Source organism: Plectropomus leopardus, chromosome 6 (assembly GCF_008729295.1).
Source record: "Plectropomus leopardus isolate mb chromosome 6, YSFRI_Pleo_2.0, whole genome shotgun sequence".
NCBI lineage: Eukaryota > Metazoa > Chordata > Actinopteri > Perciformes > Serranidae > Plectropomus > Plectropomus leopardus.
In genome coordinates, this window is record NC_056468.1 from 29708341 (window position 1) to 29730338 (window position 21998).

The following is a 21998-nucleotide window of genomic DNA, read 5'->3' on the forward strand; positions in this document are numbered from 1 at the left end:
TCTATAGGGAAAGGCTTCGGGAAGCTTGAACTTTTGAAACAAGTTTTACAAAGTCTGATGAGTGAGCAGAAACTCGTGGATCTTAATATTGCGACTGGAACCGAGGGAGAAGAACTGATAATAGCTGCCAGAGTTGCTGCTTTAAGATGACGTTTTGTGTGTTGTGGTGGCAAAGACGCTTGAGTGGTATCTATTTTTTCATACCTCAACACCTTCCTGAAATTTTACCGGGTGTACGGTATATTTACCCGCACCGCCGACCGGCGAGAATCGTACACCTTCTGAATTCATGTTTCTCTCTTTACTGAAAATAGGACTTCTGCACTGTGAGACCTGTAGTTTTTTATGTCTCCGTGCAGCCGTGGACGGAGGCATTGTTTTCACAGGTTGTCCGTTCGTCCATCTGTCACCTTGAGGGAATTTCTTCAAATTTAGCACAAACATTCGAGTAGACTCAAGGATGGGCTGATTAGATTTTGGCGCTCAAAGGTCAAGGTCAGCGTGACCTCTCATTTTTGTGAACGCAGTATCTGAGGATGACTGTGGGTCTCTGACCGATGATGGGAGCCTCCAACTTTCACGGGGCAGCCCTTCTTTATTGTCCACCTCAATATGTCTTTAGCTTCACTCAAACACATCAAAGGTACATACAAACACAAAAAATACACCTTAGAAAAACACAAATGTACAATATAAGGTACAATAGTGCAAACATGCGGGTAGGAGCAACAAGTTATATCATGATAACACCTGCGCCTAGTGGCATTATGAGGTTCGGTCTATTTTGAGGACAGCTTAGTTGTTTTTGCAGAGATGCCATTGGAGTTAGACTATTTGAACAGGAGGTATTGATGTTTTGTTCACGAGTGAAGGAGTGCAGCTATTGAATGTTGGATAGAGAGAAGAGAAGAAAGCAAAGGAACGATCTTCAAAACTCCCCAAACGTGTTTTTGTGTTTTGCATTCTTTCATCGGGATCATTGAGGTGGAAGTGAATTTTTTTTCTTTCTTTTTGGGGAGGAAAATAGAGAAGCTCTGAGTCGGGTGGATCAAAGGCGGCCTGGGTGGAGAGAGGCAGGGTTCCTCCTGTTGAGAGGAAAAAGAAAGGAAGGAGGAAAGAAAGAAAGAACGAGAGACATACCAACAAGGAAGCTTTAGAATTGATAGAGGGGGTACAAGAGTGAACACAAGAGCTTAACGCCAAAAAGAAAACCCCGTGTGACAGTGAGAGAGGGTTATGTGAGGAAGCGGCACAAAGTGGCGGTGAAAGTGTTGTTTTGGGAGGAGGGGGTGAGACGCGCAGACCGTTATGCCGAAGCAGGAAGGGAGGGGTAGAGAAAGGGGTAGGGGTCTTAACCGCCCTGCTTGAGATGTAAATTTGTCCCCGTTGCGAGCCAGGCCTGAGGCGAGGGTCCCCTCTTATTATTTCTGTACATGGAATAGCCATGGAAACCCCACTGAGAGCCATTGAAATGTCTGATTCCAGCAGTCTGCGGATAAATCCCTCTTTGGCTGCTGAGGTGCATGATGTGTGTGTGTGCTTACATTTGAGCTTTAGCTTTTGTGTGTGTGTGCATATGCGTGCATCTGCAGGATTTCTTTCACGGGGCACTGTAAGTGAACTGTGGAGAAACGTAACTTTTGCATCTTGGCAAAGAAGCACTCAGTTTGTACAGCAGAGTTTTTTTCCGGCCTCTTGCTGGAAACTGGCAGTGTCGCTTACAGAAGAGGAGACTGGTTTTGTTTTTTCCTCTCAGTGTGCAAACAGCTGATCTTCTACTTTTTAATTATTTACGTTTCTTCCCCATGATGTTGTCTGCTTTGTTTGATTTTGTGTGGTTTGTATTCCTTTTTTGGGGCTGCGCTGGCCGTGTTGTGCCAAAAAAAACGTATGTTGTCTCAGGCTTGATTCTTTATTTTTACATAAAAACACACTGAAATAAAAAAAAAAAACAGGTCATTTCTACAGCTGCACAATATGCTAAAATAACATATGCATTTTCACATTTCATTTTCACTGAGAAAAATGTAAAATTGATTATTTGATTTTTGCTGCCTTCAAACAAGCGTGTTTCCTTACACCTGGAATATAACATTTCAATTAACTGTGCAGCCCTAGTCATTACTGATGCAGTTTAGTTTTGCATCACTTCACAAGACAGTCACCCTAAATAAAATGTTTCTACATCGTAACCAATGGCTCATCAGTATATATATATAAAAATTGGAAAGACAAACACTTAAGTTAGAAAATATCCTCGGAGAAAGAGAAAGCTGATATGCTTTCTGTGAAACCAAAAACCTGAGTTATACTGCTTTTTATTAGCGCTTCATAGATCAGTTTTAAGCAAGCGGCAAAGTCTGGGGCTGAAAAATAAATAACCACTCCAAGACAGAGTCAATCCCTGTAGACCTCCATGTTAAAACTTTTCGCAGATATAAACATGTTTACAGTCTGGTACAGTAAGTGGTTTTGGTCTCTAAAACTAGCTTCAACACCTGTGACAGCTCTATGGAGGGTGAATTTTTGTAGAAATTTTTATTAAAACTTAAAGTTATGCAAACTTCAGGGCGGGGTCACTTAACAGTAACAGGCTGTCTGCGAGGCGTCGCTACAGTCTGTGAGTCAGATCCAGCCCTCGCTCCTCCACAGCTCTCATCCAAATAAGGTGACGACCAAAATGCTGAACTCAAAGCTTCAACACTTGAGCCAGCAAACCAATTGTTGATGTCACTGTGGCAAAGTGTTTTTTTGGGGCGGTTTAAATTGTCTATGGTATTAGGCCATTAATAAAATAAACTTTTTGGGTTGCCAGATTGCAGAACATACATTGACTGATTTGGTAACTCAAAAGTGGACCAAAATATTTTTTTTACTAATTCTATGTGTTTTTTATGTGTCTATTTAACATGTATTAATGATTATTAACATTTTAACTGCATAATAAAAAACAGCAAACAGGATTTCTCACAACCCATCTCCCTTCAGATTTGTTCTTAATTATATTTTCTAACTGATTTCTGATTTCTAAATCATTAGTCAGTTGTGTATTTACTATTAAGTAATGATTACCCATAAACCCTTTATTAACAGTTCCTGATTATAAAGTTATAGTGTAGTACCTTGGCTTTTTTCATGGTTATAACTCTATTATAAATGTATCTAATCATTAATAGTTCATTCATTAATCTTTCCAGGCCTGGCAACCCAAATTTTCTGTTAATAATATCTTAAAGATTTTTTAGATTTTTTTTTTAGATTTTTAGATCTTAACTGATCTAAAATGTTTTAGTAAATAATTTATTATCCATTCATAAAGCCAGTGGTTCTGATTTATGAGACACTTTATGCCTTATTAGAAAGTGGTACATTATAATTGTTTTATACTTTTTCTTTTTCTGGGCCTCTGATACTTTTAACTGCGGCTTGTATGTAAGGACACACTGAACATATGTAACTGAAAACACACATGTATGTCAGTCTTCAGTGAATGTTTCCAGCAAAGTCCGCTGGGAGAAATCAGCCGCGCAAATATTTCCTCACCGGATTAGCTGCAACTGAGTCTGTCTTTTTAGCTTAAACCACCTGTGTGTTCCTGTGGTGGAGGAGGAGGAGGAAGAGGAGGGGGAGACTTTATCTCTTCATCAGACAACATCCTACTAGTCCCTGGACTGTACCATCATGTGACAGAGGGGAGACGAGAAGAAAAATATCTGAGAATAACTCTGGAAAAAAGGAGAAAGCCTGCTGGTTGAGTTTGAATGACAAGGAGCTTGAATAGTGGGGGGTCAAAGGTCAAGCTGGCTCTTTTTAGAGGCGGGCGGAGAGTGGAGGGGGGCGGCGGAGAAGGGGTGAAAGCAAGACAGGAGAATGCGCATTGTGATGGAAAAGTTTTTGGGGGACAAAAGAGGCAACGGGCTCAGTTTGGCGTTGCGTTGAGCAGACAGGCTCTTCTTTGTCTCTCAACCCTTGGTCAGGAGGCCTTCCAACTTTCATTCTTCCCTCATTTCTCCCTCCCCCCTCTTTGAACAAATCCCCCCCCCAACCTCGTCTCCTTTTGGAGTCGCGCTGAAAAGAAGTGAAAGGGAAAATAGAGAGTTTGTAGTGTTGCGCAGTTGTTAATTAACATGCAGATTTCTGATTCGTTGGGAGCTCTGAGAGTAAGGGCTCAGGATTATGAGTGGGTTTGAAATGGTGAGAACACAGTAGCAATGTCTGCACACACACACACACACACACACACACACACACACACACACACACACACACACACACACACACTCCTGCATGCACACAGTAACACCCTCTTGTTGTTTTCAGGCTTCACTGGGAACCTTTGCCAGATAGACATCGACGAGTGTGCCAGCACGCCGTGCAAAAATGGCGCCAAATGCACAGACGGACCCAACAAGTACACCTGCGAGTGCACTGAAGGTATACAAGTTTTAACAAAAGCTTAAATGAAACAAGTAGACGCTTTCAAGGGGCTCCAAATAGGAAGTGGAAAGTTTGAAACTGCAGAAATAGAACAAACTAGATAAATACTAGGGCTATACCCGACTCAGAATTACGCCAGTCGAATCAGATTTAGCTGTTCAATGTGAACATTTGACGATTCCCTTTTATTTATTTATTTTTCATATGAAGCATTAAATGGCTCAGCAGGACGTTCAGTTTGACAGTGGCATTCATGTGATATAGTAAACAAGCTAACTCGCTAACGACAGACCGAAAATGTGCAACAGTTTTTTTAATCCGACACGAGATATCAAACAAAAGCCAGAGACTGTTGTATTTAGCTGCTGTGAGCTCTGAATTCACCACTTCACTTTCTCAAGGAAAAGAGAGAATATAATGTTATCTCAGAGCATTCAGGTAAAATGTCTTTTCCAGGTTACTCTGGGAGACACTGTGAGACGGACATCAACGAGTGTTACTCTGACCCGTGCCACTACGGCACCTGCATCGACGGCCTGGCCTCCTTCAGCTGCCACTGCAACCCTGGATACACCGGCCGGCTGTGTGAGACCAACATCAACGAGTGTCTGAGCCAGCCGTGCAGGAACGGAGGGACCTGCCAGGACCGAGAGAACGCCTACATCTGCAGCTGCCCCAAAGGCACCACCGGTAACCGCCACACAAAACTGAGACTCAAATATAACAATTTTTTTTAATTTTGACATTTGTGGTTACTGAACACAATTTTTCTGCCAGGAATCAACTGTGAAATTAACATTGACGACTGCAAGAGTAATGCCTGTGACTACGGGACCTGCATCGACAAGATCAATGGCTACGAGTGCGCTTGTGAGCCAGGATACACGGGTAAGCAGAAATTTACACTGCTTCCTGTCGGAGCAGGAAGTTGGGAATTGAAAGAAAAGGACAAACATTCGGCTTGTAACTTTTTCATGAAACGTGACCATTTAAATGTACATTAGCAAGAGAGACCAATATAAACAGTCCCTCACACACATGCACATGCCAACAAATATCAGAAACTATTTCAGACATCTCTAAAAAAGATAAGTATGTGTTGAGTAGCAATGAAGAGAAAAAAAACTAGAGCTGGCGCCGGATGTACAAACGCTGTGTTCTTTCTGCAGCAGCCGCAGGTTTGATACCAACTCGCAGCCTTTTGCTGCATGTCAGTCAATCTCTCCCCCTTTTACGCTAAAGCTGTCCTGTCAAATAAGGATGAAAACAAGGCAAAAAATACCCGAATCTTAAATAAAAAAGATTTTTATTTGGTATCTCTTAAATCAAATCAGAGATCAGGCAATGATTATTGACATGAGTGTTAATGTTTTATTATTGCCAAAGCTAATTTATACAAAGATCAGGCCATAGGGCCCCTGCGAAGTCCATTTTTTTACGCCGCCTTGCATGTTCTCCACAGTTTGCAGATTAAATTTTGCTTATTAAATCTCCCATCAGTGAGTCCCACACATAACATGTTATCAAAACATCACAATCATCCCATCCTGCTGACTGTCCCTTTTACACAGATGACGACTCTGCGCTGTTAGTACCTCTGCTGCCGGCTAAAAGGTGGGACAGTTTGTCTCCTCATTCCACGATTGTTCCAGATGGGCAGAATTACGGCGTGATAGTGCAGCCTTGAACAAGCAGTAGGGGCTAAGAAAACAAAATAATTTGGAGAAATAATTAATAACAAATGCTTCCAGTAGTACAATCCTTTCAACATATATTCATAAATTGATAGAATAAAGTAAAACAAAAGAGGAGCCTTGAGCACTTTATAGCCAAGTTAATTATTTTCATGCTTTCTCCTAAGATTTAGGGAAATTTATGCCTGTTAGTGGAAGTCAAGGTGGCATTTCTCTCTACCGATTGAGTCATCGCAGACTCTCAATATATAGAAAGGCTCTATGCAACTTTAAAGGTAACTCTTGACAAGTTAAACGTGGCTGCTGTCTCAGGTAACCAGTGAACAAAAACCAGTGTTTAAGGTGCAGATTTGGAGGACGCAACGTATGGACGGAGGGTCTTGATGGGTGGGAGGGTGACAGATGGCGAGCGAGCGTGCACGCTCCTCTGAGGCTCAACCGGTGTCACTTTCCAGCTCCACCCTGTCCCCAGCCTGCTGCTGTTAGGACACCGCAAGCTGCCCTCCCGGCACAAAGAGAGGACACACACACACACTCTGGCACACACGGTCACCTGGGATTTGAGCAGGAGAAAAGATTCCCTGAAAGATTCCTGAAAGTTGAGCTTTTAAAAGCTCGGAAGCCGGTCCCTGCTTTAAAGCTAAATGGGCTGCCTTTATGTTATGCGTGGCACCAGGCTGAATGGCGTCAACGCTTCAAGTGGCCGACAAAGGGGGACTTAAAACCCCTCATGTTTCTGGAAATTGATACATCGCTGCACTGAGATATAGACTTCATTGTGCGGCCGCTTTGTGTGTTGCTGTGTGAGCTGCCGTTGTGTATTTAAAATAATACTTTGTAAAATGCTGATGACAGGTGTCACAGAAATGATTTCGGTTTTTTCAAAGTGCATCACTTTAATGTAGTTCACCAGTGAATACGTGTTGTGATCATGTGATTAAAAGGAATAATTCAACAGCTTTTAAATCTGTCCTTTAACTTAGCGTCAAAACTGACTATAGTTAGTAGCCCGCGCTATTATTTGCTTAAACCACTTAAATCAACAGGCTTATATTTTGGACAGGCTTCTATTTCCTTTCACACAAAACTGTTGCTCTAAAAATATGGAAAATGCAATTAAATTGTTTATTTAAGCCTCTTTTTTTGCATCTCTTTTGCGTCTTCTTTGGTGCTCATGGATTCAGTAAAATTAACTAAATGACTGAATCGTAGAGAGTCTTATGCTATCTTTAACGTCAGATTCTATAATCTTAAGCTAACCATGTGTGCAGCATGTCCAAATCGACAAGATCGAATCCCTTGCATTTGATTTGACTGCTCAAAAGTGGGCGGGCTTAGAGGTTAGCGCTATAAGGAGTTAAAATGGACTGTTGGCTCCACATACACCTCCCTTACCGTTAGATCAGGAGAAGGACGAGGGAGAGATGACTGAATTAGACCTCAGCCACATCATTTTTGGAAATGAAAACAAAGGTTTTGCCCACCGATATCCATACGCACATCTTCTCCTATCGCTCTCCATATTTCTCAGTTATCAAGTGCGTCCTCCAAATGGTCATTAAACATTTGAAACTGTTTTACCTGGTTTTACAGAAGGAGAAAAGATAGGAATTTTGATGAAAAAATACTCCTAAACATATATTTGGCACATAATGAGAGATAATTGGTCATTTAACACGGGACACAGGAATAAAACTTTGAAAAAGTTTTTTTGGGGGGACTTTAACCCTCAAGACCCCCTTGGAGAACTATTGCGTTAAGACTCTAAAAAACATAACAAAGTGTCCTGTCCTTTCTCTCAGGCACTATGTGTAACATCAACATTGACGAGTGTGCCATCAACCCCTGCCACAACGGCGGCACCTGCATCGACGGCATCAACGGCTTCACCTGCGTGTGTCCAGAGGGTTACCATGACGCCACCTGCTTCTCCCAGGTCAACGAGTGCCTCAGCAATCCCTGCATCCACGGCCACTGTGAGGACAAGATCAACGGGTGAGGCACTCTACAAATGTACCAAGACAATGCAAAAATACACTGAATTATCCAGAATTATGCCTGTCGATTTGGATTGGGCTTTTGTAATACTTCATTTCAAAATTTCTAAGGTTTGAACGGGCTCAGCGGTATGTTTAGTTTGAAAGCTGTATTCACGTAATATAGTAAACATTTTTGCAGACACTAGATATCAAACAAAAGTCAGAGACTGTGTCGAATGAAGTTGCTGTGAGCTGTAAATTCACCACTTTCATGCAGAAGATCTCTCCCCCTCTGTGCCACGACCTGCATGTCTGCAACTCCGTGCACCAAAGAATAGCATGGAAGTTAAGAGCACTCACTCCCCAACAAATTCTGGGGACCAACACATCCCCAGAAATACACAACACAGAAAACAAACAACTGCTCGACTTAAAGTGATCTCAGTCCACTAAGGATCTGAGACTTTTAAGGGGCAGCTCTAAAAATATCTTTCAAATCAGCAGCCGATTTAGATTTATAACTGAGATTTTCTCACGTTTTCTCTCCTTCAGCTATAAATGTCTGTGTGATTCTGGCTGGAGCGGCAAAAACTGCGACATCAACAACAACGAGTGTGAATCCAACCCGTGTATGAATGGAGGCACCTGCAAGGACATGACCAGCGGATACGTCTGCACCTGTCGCATGGGCTTCACCGGTCAGTATTTGTGTTCTGTGGATGAGTGTGTGTAAATGAGTGTGTGTTGATGTATTAGCTTGTATAGTGTGTCATATAAACCACACTTACTTCCGCACCACTTGACTGTTGACCTTCAACATAAACTGAAATGTATATCGTTCAATCTGACTGCAGGACCAAACTGCCAGACCAACATCAACGAATGTGCCTCCAACCCGTGCCTCAACCAGGGGACGTGCATTGACGACGTCGATGGCTACAAGTGCAACTGCATTCTGCCTTACACGGGTATGAAAATATTACTGAAAATATTTGATACACCCATGTCATGGCCTGGTGTTCTGGCATTTCCTCGCCGTGTAAAGGACAATTTCCATGGCCTGTACGGGTTTGGGCGAAGAGGAAAAACGTGCAGCGGATGAATTTACTGTCGAGTAAAGTTCAACAGCAAGACTTCCTCAGAGCCCTAAAGACAGCGAACCTCTGACTTTCTCTGCTCCTCTGTGAGACGCGAGCACGCCTGATAAGAGAGCTGGAAAATATTTTCATCTCATCTCACGTATTATTTGACAGAACAGATAATGATGGAAAGGCTAAGGGCAAATTTTCTTGTATTTGTCGAGTCGTCTTTTCGGAAAAATCCACAGCACTTTGAATAATAAAAGGGCTTTGCATGTGCCGGGGTGGGAACGGGGTGCTTGACACATTTCCTGTTTGCCTGCTTCCTGTCTCACAAAGCAGCAAATGGCTTCACAATGGGCGGAAACTGGAGTCGGCTTCCTGTACGAGCCGCGTGTTATGGAAACAGATAGGGAAATGTCTGCGCAGGCCTCCAACACTGACAGAACCTGGCTAAAATCTTCTGATAGTACTGATTGAAAGATGATTCTGTGTCCATTTGGGTTGGGTTATCTCCAAGTTCATGACTCCTACGTGATAACACACAGTGGAAGTTAATGTTTTAACACCCTGCAAATGTCATTAATTTGAATTCAAGGTGTGTGTTCTCTTTTGTTTGTTTGTTACAGGAGAGAACTGTGAAACCTTGATGGCGCCCTGCAGCGCCAAACCCTGCAAGAACGGAGGAGTGTGTCAGGAGTCGGAGGATTATCAAACCTTCTCCTGCATCTGTCCTGAAGGATGGCAAGGTGAACATTAGGGATGTTTTCAAGGACTAATTTCCCTGATGTTTACATGGGGGTTCAAACTTTAGACAAGTCAACCAGTCTTAAGTTTTGGACTTTCAGAGTTATTTATTGTCAAATGAGCAACAATTGCAAGAGCGGTCGCTGCCATTTAAAAAACTTGGGTCACAGACGCCCTCCAACAATGCAATTTTAGGAGGTACAAAATTAATAATAATTATAATAAAATCACACAAGTAGAAAAAAAAAGATGGACTAGATATAAGGATATAAGCAAGTTAAAATAAAGGACAAAATATAGCATTAAGTAAAATATGAAGAAAGTGATATAAATAAATACTGTAGCACAAACATAATGCCATAAATGTAATACTAAATACTATAAATGATACTTCCATCCAGAGGATTTGTACTTTTCCCATGTATATTTATATCAAATGCTAATAAGAAAACCATGTTGATTTATCACATGCACAGTTATACACAGTAACATTCAGTGTAATGCTTTTGGGGTTAGCTCCAGAAAATAACAAATAGAAAAAATAGAATAGAATAATAAAGAGATACAAAAGAAACAATAAAATATATTTGAATGACAACTTCATATAAATATATAACAAAACTCAAAGTCATGACAAAACTCAAATAAAATGTAAAAAGAAATGCACTGAAAAGATACAGTGAACTTACAAAACAAATTAAAATAAAAAATATATACAGGAAATGTCGCAAGTTTTAGTCTTTGTACATTTGGTCAAAACTGTCAACACAACAAGCATAAAGAAGCATCGGTGCATGTTTAGAGAGACTGAGACATTTACATGAGTTTAAATGTGTCTCCACAAAATGTTATGTTTGTGTTATAATATACATCTGAGTTTCTTTACTCTGCCACCTGACAAATACCCCCTATATTATATTATAGATAATCATATACTGAAACTAATAAAAACTGAACTACAAATAAACAGCAAACACCCTGGAAACTAACTGAAACTGAACTGAATTAAGAACAAAAGTTATAACAAAATAAAAATAAAAAATACATAAACAATAATAATTATGATAGTAGTACATGCATGATTTATACATTTGCAATAATTCTCCCTCTTGGGAATTAACTAAGAGTAGTCTTATCTCATCCTGTCGCCCACATTGTTATTGTCTCATGCCATCATCATTTTACCTTCTTTTCCTCTTTCCGCCCCTCCAAGACCAAACATGTGAGGTGGATATCAAAGAGTGTGTGAAAAATCCCTGCCGCAACGGAGCAACGTGCCAGAACACTTTGGGCAGTTATATCTGCGCCTGCAAACCGGGCTTCACAGGACGCAACTGCGAAAGCAATATAGATGACTGCAAGCCCAGTACGTCCTCCACTCACCGTCTCTCTGCTTCTTTTGGTTATTGGATCTACTTTAAAGTCATTGCATTTATCAAAAACCTCAAAACACATTCACTGAGCTGTTATCCATCATCGCTCCTCCCACAGACCCCTGCAGCAACGGAGGCCTCTGTAAGGACGAGGTGAACGGCTTCCTGTGCACCTGCCTGCCGGGTTTCCGGGGCACAAAGTGTGAAGAGGACATCAACGAGTGCGAGAGCAACCCGTGCAAGAACGGAGCCAACTGCACCGACTGCGTCAACGGCTACACCTGCACCTGCCCGGCCGGCTTCAGTGGGATCCACTGTGAAAACAACACACCTGACTGCACGGAGAGGTACGCAGGTCACACACTACAAAGTGTCATAGAGTGTCACATCTAAACCACTCAGCTTTATTTTAGGAGGGAAGACAGTTCAGTGATCATTGGTCACGATGTGTATTTACACAGATTGGTGACTGAGGGCATCTGCTCAGATCAACAGGTTCACTTTTATCCATTTTTTAACCTCATTTTCTTGTCCACTACTGCCCCCTCTGGTGAAGTATTGATGCACAAAGCTGCTTCAAACAGCTGTGCTCTTGCAGCTGTCCCTTAAACAGTGGGTTACCCCTTTGAAACCTGGGCAAATTGGCTTTATTTCTTTCAAAAACATCGGAAGAAGGCAATGAGCAACTTAAAAAATATCTATAAAAATTAATAAATGGAACAAGAAAATTAGCATTTAATTAACAAAAAATAAATAAATAAGGGGAAAGTAAAACAAAACAAACAAACAAACAGAAAAGACCTGAAAAATGCTTAGAATTATGATAATTATGTAAAATGATTTTAAACATTTATTTTTGGTTATTATAGGTGTATTTGTCCTGATATTTGTTTCATAGCTTTTAAAAAAATGAATTTCTTAATATACTAATTTCTTGTTAATTGCAAGACATTTTTTGTCAAGTTGCTCATTATCTGTTTTTTTAAAATAATCAAACCAATGCTCTGGGTCCAAAGGTTTAAATACTTGTCAAAAAGATGTCAATCCAGATTTCAAAGGGTTAAGAAGCCTGTATCCTCAACGAGCTGCTTACTGCAGAGTCGTTTGTTAAAATCTATCAACGGGTTTCCCTAAACATTATCAATGCAGCTCTCAGGTGGAAGTTAAATGAAGCAGGGCATTTCTGGAAAAAGTATTTGTTCTTTGTTAACTTTCTGTGAACAAATCAGATATGAAATACCTGCAGCTTCAGATAATGAGAGTTTTATTGATTTACTACCTTCTTCCTAAAAAGCTGCAGAATAATTCACATCTCATTTATTTAAGCTTCATGCAAAAATTTTTTTTTTGTTTTGTTTTGTCTGTAGTTCTTGTTTTAATGGCGGCACCTGTGTGGACGGCATCAACACCTTCACGTGTCTGTGCCCGCCGGGCTTCACTGGCAGCTACTGCCAGCATGACATCAACGAGTGTGACTCCAAACCCTGTCTGAATGGAGCCACCTGCCAGGACAGCTACGGCACCTACAAGTGCGCCTGCCCGCATGGATACACCGGACTCAACTGCCAGGTAAGAGGACCGAGAGGGGCTCTCGTATCAAGTGTTACAAAGTGCACTAGTGTACTTTGATTTGGTGATTTTCAGGTCAAAAGATGCCTAGATGCATTGGTAAAAAAGGAAAAAATATGTAAAAGGTTTCAGGAGAATTGATCCCTTGAGCATTTAGCCCTTGGTGCTTTACTTGGGCAGGTATTACACCGCAGTTGAACTCGGGTGCGAACTAAAAAAACTGCACCGAGACCTTATTGAGGAGAAAGTCTGATTACAATCAAACTCTGATACAGATCGATCCAGTTTGTTGTGGTGAGAACATAATCAAACCTTGAGATAATCCATCTGCAGGAGTAGTTGTGTCTTTTTTTGGATTAAACCAGCTCTTGTAGCCTGTTGTGTTGTGCTTGTGTGTTTATTTCAGCTACAAACGAGCGTACGCCTGCCGTCTCTGTTTACATCAGTGTAAACACTGTGTGTTGAAGACGACGGGCACACCTGATGGACCTTTGAAATTATTTTCGGCCCCATGTACAAAAAACTGTGTCCTTGGGTTTGAGTTCAACCTGCGGCCCTTTGCTGCGTGCCATCCCCTCTCTCCCCATTTCACTCTTAAAACTGCTCTGTCAAAATAAAGGGAAAAACACCCACATTTTTGTTTTTAAAAAAATGATTTTTTTCTGGCTGATGTCACATTGTCACAGATTAATGCATGCCTCCTCCCAAACTGTCTTAATATGCTCTTTTGGAAACTTCAGGGATGAAACACATTATTTTCCAGCTGCAGCTGCACCTCATTTTTCAAAGTGTATCATTTGCCTAAAGTGATAGATGCATATTATGTAATGAGTGAAGACCAGGGCCAAAATTGACCAGTGTAGTTGTTCTTCCATCATGAAATTGTAAAGTGGGGCGTTAATCTATTTTTGGAGTAGGACATCAGTCTTATCTTCTCATTCTTGCGGGAGTTTTCCTGCTTGGAAATACTGATCAAAAAGAACAGATTTTGGTGCGCTTGTAAAAGCTGCCATGTGAAAACAAACCAAACTTGAAGCGATAGATAACATTGTGACAAACGTGGCCCCAATTCAAACCAGAGCAAAAAAAAAAATATAGTTGTGAAAAGGCTGTTAGATGTCTTGAATACTTAATGTATAGTTGTTGTTTCTCAGCCTTTGATTCCAGTACTCTATTGTGTAGTTAGGATTTAAATCCTCATTATAAAAAATACATTTTTAAATTCTTTCTTTTATACTTCTTTTTACTAGATCACCAAATCAAAGCTTTTTGGGGATTTTTGGTCAAAATAAACTACTGATTAGATAACTGAGTGTTTGCACCCTTCAGAACCTGGTACGCTGGTGCGACTCGTCACCCTGTAAGAACGGAGGAACCTGCTGGCAGCGTGGGACCACCTACACGTGCGCGTGCGAAACGGGCTGGACGGGTCTTTATTGCGACGTCCCAAGTGTCTCCTGTGAGGTGGCAGCCAAACAGAGAGGTAAGATGGGAGGTGCATGGCTTTAGCCAAATGTGGTTTTTTTGTTTATCATATCACAATATCTTATGCTGAGTCTGACTAAGCATGTTTGTGAAAATTTAAAGCCCTCGATCTCATCCTCTGTGTGTAGGTGTCGATGTCGCCCACCTGTGTCGTAACTCGGGTCAATGTCTGGACGCAGGAAACGTTCACTACTGCCACTGCCAGGTCGGATATACTGGCAGTTACTGTGAGGAGCAGGTGGACGAATGCACTCCAAACCCCTGCCAGAACGGAGCCACCTGTACCGACTTTTTGGGCGGATACACCTGCAAGGTAACAGCCCTAAAGTAATCTATCCATACAGTTTGTATGTTAAAGGAACACTTCACACAAAATGACCACTTATATATTAATCACTTACCTCCAGTTACCTTGAATAACGAAAGAAAACTTTTTCACGTGCCTCCGAAGTGAATGAGAATTCAAAAACTAAGAAAATTCTTTATGAATTGACGTCATGATGGACCAAGTATAACAACAGCAAAACTATATCAAAACATCAGTTACAACTCTCACACAATCCAAACACATGCATTTTCACTGACCCATAAGCATGCATCGGCACGCACGTACATTTGAACTCTGCTAAAGTGGAGCCGTTTAGGCCACGCTGTGTTTTAAAAGCAAAAATACATGTATTAAAAAACCACTGAACATATAATTGGATAAATGAGACCTGGATTGTGCTGCATGTGTTGTATGAGAATTTGTAAACAGATGTTTTGATACAGTTTTGCTGCTGTTAAACATGGACCCCTGTGACTTCACTTCATGAAGAATGTTTGTCTTTTTTGTGATTCTCCGTTTATCATGGAGGCATGCAAGAAAAACAAAGATTTGTTTGCAAATTCAAGGTAACACATGCTGAGTAATTTATATACAAAGTCATTTGCCGGCTGAAATATTCTTTTAATGCAAAATGCCACTTCAGAAATAAACTTATTGCAGTATTTTATTATGATTTACTTGCAGCAGATCCTAATAGAGTCATAAGATTTACAAACTCAACTAAGTATTTAAAAGATTTATTTACAGTTAGATGTTATTTTGCCTTTCATAGTAATGTGTGGATATATAATTAAACATAAATTTGTGAGGTGACATTTTTCCAATGAAAATCAGCCCAATCAGGTTTTAATTTAATGTCGATTTTAATTGCAAATTGAGTCCTAAATGCCACTCCACCTGACTTCTCAAAGGTCTCATCACATAATCTTTGACAAATTGCACACGTCATTTAACTTTTTTTTCAAATATAAAAACTCAATTTTTGTTCCATGAATGAGTTTTGAATGCCCGGGTGTACAGCAGACACCCTTTCAGCTAAAACAGCAGCAGGCAGCCTTAATGAAGAGGCCTGGATATAAATAGAAGACAAACAGTTTGGTTATGTTAATCTCCTCTGGAAGAAAGGATCTGCTGGCCTTGGCAGGATGGAGGCCAGAAAACAGCCAGGTAAACAAAAAACATCTTTCTTTCATGTCAGACATTGATTAAACTTTCCTCTCTCTTCTCCCTCGGCCTTCCTTTTCTTCCTCCTTCTTCTTCTTCTTCTCCTTCTTGTCTCTTCTTCTTCTTCTCTCTCAGTGCATGCCAGGATACGTGGGGACCAACTGCTCTGACGAGATCAATGAATGTTTCTCCCAGCCGTGCCAGAACGGGGGCACCTGCATTGACCTGATCAATACCTACAAATGCTCCTGTCCCCGGGGAACCCAAGGTCAGCAGACCCCACGCACACTCCTCCACACCGCTCTGCCTCTCCATCCGCTCCCTCTTGTCTCCACGCTTCATTAATTAGGGCTTAACAGCCGCCAGGGCATGTCTGCAAAACTCCTCCTCCCGTCTTGCCTCCATCCTTTCCTCTTCTTGTCAAATACGCCATTGATTTTTCTCTCACACATGAAGGGAGTGTGTGTTGTAGGTCAGCCCAAAGTGCCAGCGGAGTTTGGTGTATCCCAAAAAAGCCGACATGTTGTTAGAAATAAAAGAAGAAATTTAAAGTTGTCAGCAGCTTTGAGATCCTTTACCATCCTCTACCGCTCTTCCTGAGGTTTCTTCCTTTATTTTTCGCCGTTACAGGGTTTCTTTTTCGGGAGTTTTTCCCTGGGTGATGTGAGGGTCTAAAGGCAGAGGGATGTCGTAAACTGTACAGCCCACTGAGGCAAACCATGTTTTTTGATAATGGGCTCTATAAATAAAATTGACTTGACTTGACTTGAGATCAAGTTAATGGAAAATTCACCGTAAAATAGATCTTTTTTTAATTATATGATTTTTAAGGCTCGTGGTTTTTGTTTTATGACTTTTTTTGATCATTCAATATTTGGAACTTTTGAAAATATTACTATAATATATAATAATCCCTTATTGTGTCATGCCCTATTTTAACCTAAAGCGTTTTACTTTGCGGAAAAAGGATACCATTGAAAATCAGCTTATTTGAAACCCTTTTAAAGGGCATTTCTGTGTTTCGTTTCTTTTCTGACTTTTCTGTTTGTTAAACTTCAGGCCAAAACTATTAAAAAGCTGACATGACTCGTCCCTCTTCCCCAATGTCCCCTCCCTCAGGTGTGCACTGTGAGATCAACATCGACGACTGCAACCCGTTCACCGACCCGGTCACCAAAGAGCCCAAGTGTTTCAACAAAGGGAAGTGTGTGGACCGAGTCGGAGGCTACCACTGCATCTGCTCTGCGGGATACGTAGGGGAGCGCTGCGAGGGAGACGTCAACGAGTGTCTGTCCAACCCCTGCGACCCACGAGGAACACACAGCTGCATCCAGCTCACCAACAACTACCGCTGCGAGTGTCGCACGGGATACACAGGTAAACAGACATCAGGGGAAACATTTCTGCTCTTTTGCGTCGGTTCAGAGAATGAGGGAGAAATTTAATGTGCGCTGCCTCTGATGTATTTGTTTAGATTCACAGTCCATGTCCGAGTAAAAGTTGAATTCTTGCATTTGATTTCCTACATAAAAGTCAGGCCTGTGTTCATTTTATTGTGGGATTACAATTAGTTTTTAATAATTTCCAACTCAGGAAGTTATGTTTGAAATTCCTTTGTTAAGGTTTTGTCCTTATATTCATGTCCCTGAAATAAAGATGAAACATTAGTCAGTTGATCCATTAGGACTGATGGAAAATGATGGAAAAACTCACAGAAAGTCATTTTTCAAGCAAACATACAAACCTTTCTCTGGTTCTAGCTTCTCATATATTGCTCTTGTTAAAATTTTGCACCTTTTTCATGTTTATTTATTTAAGTTTTGAACAGTTTGTTGGACAAAACACAACTTTTAAGAACTGAAATAGGCACATCTATTTTCTCAAATTTCGTTGGCCCAAATTACTAATGGAAGAATAGCTAGCAGATAAATCGATACTGGAAAAAAATGATAAGTTGCTGCCCTAAATTTAAATCAAGGTGGAAAATATGAGGGTATTTCTTCGATAATTACATAAGGTGATTAACATTTTCTGTGTTTGATTTGTCTGTAGGTCAACGCTGTGACACAGTGTTTGATGGATGTAAGGGAAAGCCGTGTCGCAATGGAGGAACCTGCGCTGTAGCCAGCAACACCCCAAATGGCTTCATCTGCAAATGTCCTCCTGTGAGTACACACACACACACACACACACACACACACACACACACACAGATCTTTGTCACTTGTCAGGACGTTGTATTAAAGGATAACTCAAACCTTTACTGGAACTGCTACATACCTAAACCTCACCAAACTATATGAGAGGCTGGGATCATGCTTTTATTCTCTAAGGCCTCATCTAACTCACTGTACATAGACTGTAGCTTTAAACCTGTCACTGGCCAGCTATTTAGGCTGGCATCGTGCCCTCCTCCCGTTATCTGCAAGATGCTGTTCCCCTTACGGTAAACAACAAAAACAACCTCCAGACTAACAATCTTTATGCTGAAAATGGGTGTTTTGTCGAAGATTTGGATCATGCAATGAGGCATGCCTGCTTTGTTCTTTGGTGTTAAGATCTATGAACAAATAAACTCTGTCTCGCAGGACTCTCTTGACTGATGTTGATCCATTGATCCTGACACAGCCATTGCAGTTGACTTGCCACATCCTTTAACTCTGGCAGCCGCATGCATCAGTGACAGTGACTTCACAAATGTACTGATCCACTTCACACGAGCTCCTGTGATATTTTTTTAATGGCTCCAATGAGCTCCTCCAGAGCTAAAGAATAGTCGAGGTTAATAGTCGAATTATGTTTTTCTTGTTTTATCACAAAATATTGAATAACACAGTAGTATATGTCTGTTTTTTGTGAAATGTTTCTTTTGCTGAGAATTTGTGGTTTTAACGCAAACGTTTCACCAAAACAAGTTCTACCCGACATCATTTTGCAAGAGCAAAGCTATTTAATAGTCAAATTGAACGCAGATAATTTAAGATTTTTGTTCAAATAGAAAATTTAAATAATAAGAGCTGAAGTATTTGCTGAAATAAAATTGTAACCCTATTTAAAATCTTTTTTTTCTTATTTTTCGCCCAGGGATTTACTGGCTCCACATGTGAATATGACGCTCAGGCCTGCGGCAGCCTCCACTGCCGCAATGGAGGCACCTGCATTTCTGGCCATAAAAGTCCCAAGTGTCTGTGCACGCCGTCCTTCACGGGGCCCGAGTGCCAGTATCCCACCGACAGCCCCTGTAACTCCAACCCCTGCTACAACGGTGGCACGTGTGAATACACCTCTGAGGCGCCGTTCTACCACTGCGTCTGCCCCACAAACTTCAACGGACTCCGATGCCACATCCTAGATTACAGCTTCCAGGGGGGGTTCGGCACTGACATCACACCGCCACCGACCGAGGTGGACGTCGCCTGCGACATCCCGCAGTGCGAGGAAGCAAAGCACAACAAGTTCTGCGACGTGCTCTGTAACAAACACGCGTGCGGCTGGGACAACGGAGACTGCTCGCTCAACTTCAACGACCCGTGGAAGAACTGCTCGGCCTCGCTGCAGTGCTGGAGATACTTCAACGACGGAAAGTGTGATTCACAATGCGACAACGCCGGATGTCTTTACGACGGGTTTGACTGCCAAAATCTGGAGGGACAGTGCAAGTGAGTGCTGTTTGTAACAATGAATCACAAGATTCAAATTAGAATTTAAAACCAGTTCAGTGACATTTCTGTGATCAGGAACTGGGATGCTGCTGGTCAGATGGCACTAAGAGCCAAAGACGAGCCAAAGCAGATTAAAACAAACCAAAAAATTTTCATTTAGAATTTGGTTTGGAAATAGTGAATTTCCAGACACAGTTTGAAATTTTTGGATTTTTACTTCTTGAAAACCCTGTTTTCCCTGTCACCAGGGAAAAAAGTTGCAATGTATCCACTTCGAGCAATAGTGCACTGTCCACTTAAAGATTTAAAATTTATAAAATTTAAAGTGTCTGACAACATTATGGACAGGATCCTTACAGAGATAAACCTTTTTGTTAAAGAGCAAGATCCTTTTTTTAACCAGAAACATCCTTGAAGTCGCCATCAACAAAACCAATAGACTCCATATAATAAACAATAATTTTTGCATGTATAAAAACAGTATATGTTGACACCTAACTGGGTTAATTAAGGGTTTATTTTAAACAAACCAGAGTTTGTGATTGCTGAAAAAGTGGACAGACATACCAAGATCGCTTTTGTGAGATTTGTTTTGTTTCCTCTGACTTTGAATTAAGTGTATTTAATGACTATAACATTAGAGTTAATTTAAACTTTTTTAACCTGTTTTGCGGCCACTGGTTGCCATGCTTGCACTCTATACTGGACCAATTTAAAAAATTGCTGTACCTAGCTGTCACTTAGACACTAAAAAAAAAGAAATTTGGTCTAGGTTGAAAAATACCAAAGTTACCCTTTAAAATCATCCAATCATCCAACTTTTAGCTTTAATATCACTGCACAGTCACAAGCAGTTGTGGCCAGGTCAAGTCATTAAAGCAAAACAATAAAATGGGCAATATAATAGAACACAATAAGATATAAAAATGAGCATTGAAGAGAGAAATCAAAACAACGTTATAAATATTTATTTTAACCAGAGTCATGAAACATTACAGAGTCCATACACTATTTAGATTCTGTTTTTTCATGACTCCTTTTCAGCCTGTAGTTGTGATTCTGTGCTTCATTTTTGGAGACCCTAACCTTTCATTAACCTCTCTAAAGCGTCACAACATATAAATTAATGTTTGGTGCTAAAAAGGTGTATGAGCACTCATGATGCGCCACGTGATAAACATAACATTCAAATAACCGTACCTGTAACTCGATCTTTTTTCTTCAGTCCTCTGTACGACCAGTACTGCAAGGACCACTACGCTGATGGCCACTGTGACCAGGGCTGCAACAACGCTGAGTGCGAGTGGGACGGCCTGGACTGTGCCAACAACATGCCCGAGAAGCTCGCCGTGGGCCAGTTGGTCCTGGTGGTCCACATCACGCCTGAGCAGCTCCTCAACAACTCCTTCGGCTTCCTGCGCGAGCTGAGCCGCGTCCTCCGCACCAACGTGATATTCAGGAAGGACGCCAAGGGTGAGATGATGGTGTACCCGTACTACGGGAACGAACACGAGCTGAAGAAGTACAACGTTAAACGTTCAGTGGATTCGTGGTCAGAAGTTCCTGGCAAGGTGCTGAGCGTGGTGAGGAGGAGCCTGTATGATGTGGCAGACGAGCGCAGGAGAACGAGGAGGGAGCTGGATCACCTGCAGATCAAAGGGTGAGCAATACAAAAATATTTCATTTTTTAACCGTAGCACAGTTTTTAATGATTCATGCTCCAAAATATGAACCATACTCAGTCTTTTCTTTCAACATGACCTCTGTATGTGCTTCTCTTCTCTCTACAGTTCAGTCGTTCACTTGGAGGTGGATAACCGGCAGTGCTTCCAGCAGTCCACTGAGTGTTTCCAGAGCACCAATGATGCCGCAGCTTTCCTCGGGGCTTTGGCCTCCAGCGGCACGCTGGATGTCCCCTACACCATTGAAGCTGTTTTCAGTGAGTACATTTCATTCAAGTCTGCAGGACTCGAAGAAAACATGTATATACTGTACATATAATACCGCAGCTGAAGGACCATACTGATGTGTTTGCAGGTTTTAACTCCACAAATACAAATTCTGAATATATTTTTGCAGATGTAGATTTTTTAATGCATTTTCCCAATGATTGCCAGCATCCATTGGTTTCTTTGTCATTTCTTTATGGTATAAGAATTCATAAGCAGATTTCTGAAACTTGTGTAATTCATCATCGTGGACTTCAAGTCATTGTGTGGTAATCTGCACTTTTAAACACTGTGAGCCGCATGTTGCACTGGATGACCTTCATCATGATGAGACTACAGTTTATTTTGGGTCAATCTCACATACACCGCCTTAGTATGGGAAACACTCACCAGGGCACCAAATGTGTATTCATACACTGCTGATGATAGTCCCCCACAAACGCAATTTTACTTCCAAAACTTCATGTAATTTTAAAATTACTATTGAGAGACAAACTAACACATTGTTGGTTTTGGTCTTCATTTATTTGTT

The 21998-nt window shown here is 41.2% G+C and overlaps 1 protein-coding gene across 2 annotated transcripts in view; it reads left to right on the top strand.

Moving 5' to 3' along the window:
* Positions 1 to 21998, top strand: part of LOC121945063 (neurogenic locus notch homolog protein 1-like) — a 60374-nt gene that overhangs the window by 27203 nt on the left and 11173 nt on the right. For both annotated transcript variants that reach the window (XM_042489069.1, XM_042489070.1), the window contains exons 10-27: positions 4321 to 4434; positions 4894 to 5127; positions 5215 to 5325; positions 7934 to 8126; positions 8663 to 8808; positions 8965 to 9078; positions 9819 to 9938; positions 11150 to 11302; positions 11428 to 11656; positions 12677 to 12878; positions 14208 to 14361; positions 14492 to 14676; positions 15991 to 16123; positions 16975 to 17232; positions 17908 to 18020; positions 18940 to 19514; positions 20743 to 21177; positions 21308 to 21456. In XM_042489069.1, coding sequence (XP_042345003.1) covers positions 4321 to 4434; positions 4894 to 5127; positions 5215 to 5325; positions 7934 to 8126; positions 8663 to 8808; positions 8965 to 9078; positions 9819 to 9938; positions 11150 to 11302; positions 11428 to 11656; positions 12677 to 12878; positions 14208 to 14361; positions 14492 to 14676; positions 15991 to 16123; positions 16975 to 17232; positions 17908 to 18020; positions 18940 to 19514; positions 20743 to 21177; positions 21308 to 21456 — 3618 coding nt within the window. The remainder of the gene's footprint in view (positions 1 to 4320; positions 4435 to 4893; positions 5128 to 5214; positions 5326 to 7933; positions 8127 to 8662; positions 8809 to 8964; positions 9079 to 9818; positions 9939 to 11149; positions 11303 to 11427; positions 11657 to 12676; positions 12879 to 14207; positions 14362 to 14491; positions 14677 to 15990; positions 16124 to 16974; positions 17233 to 17907; positions 18021 to 18939; positions 19515 to 20742; positions 21178 to 21307; positions 21457 to 21998) is intronic.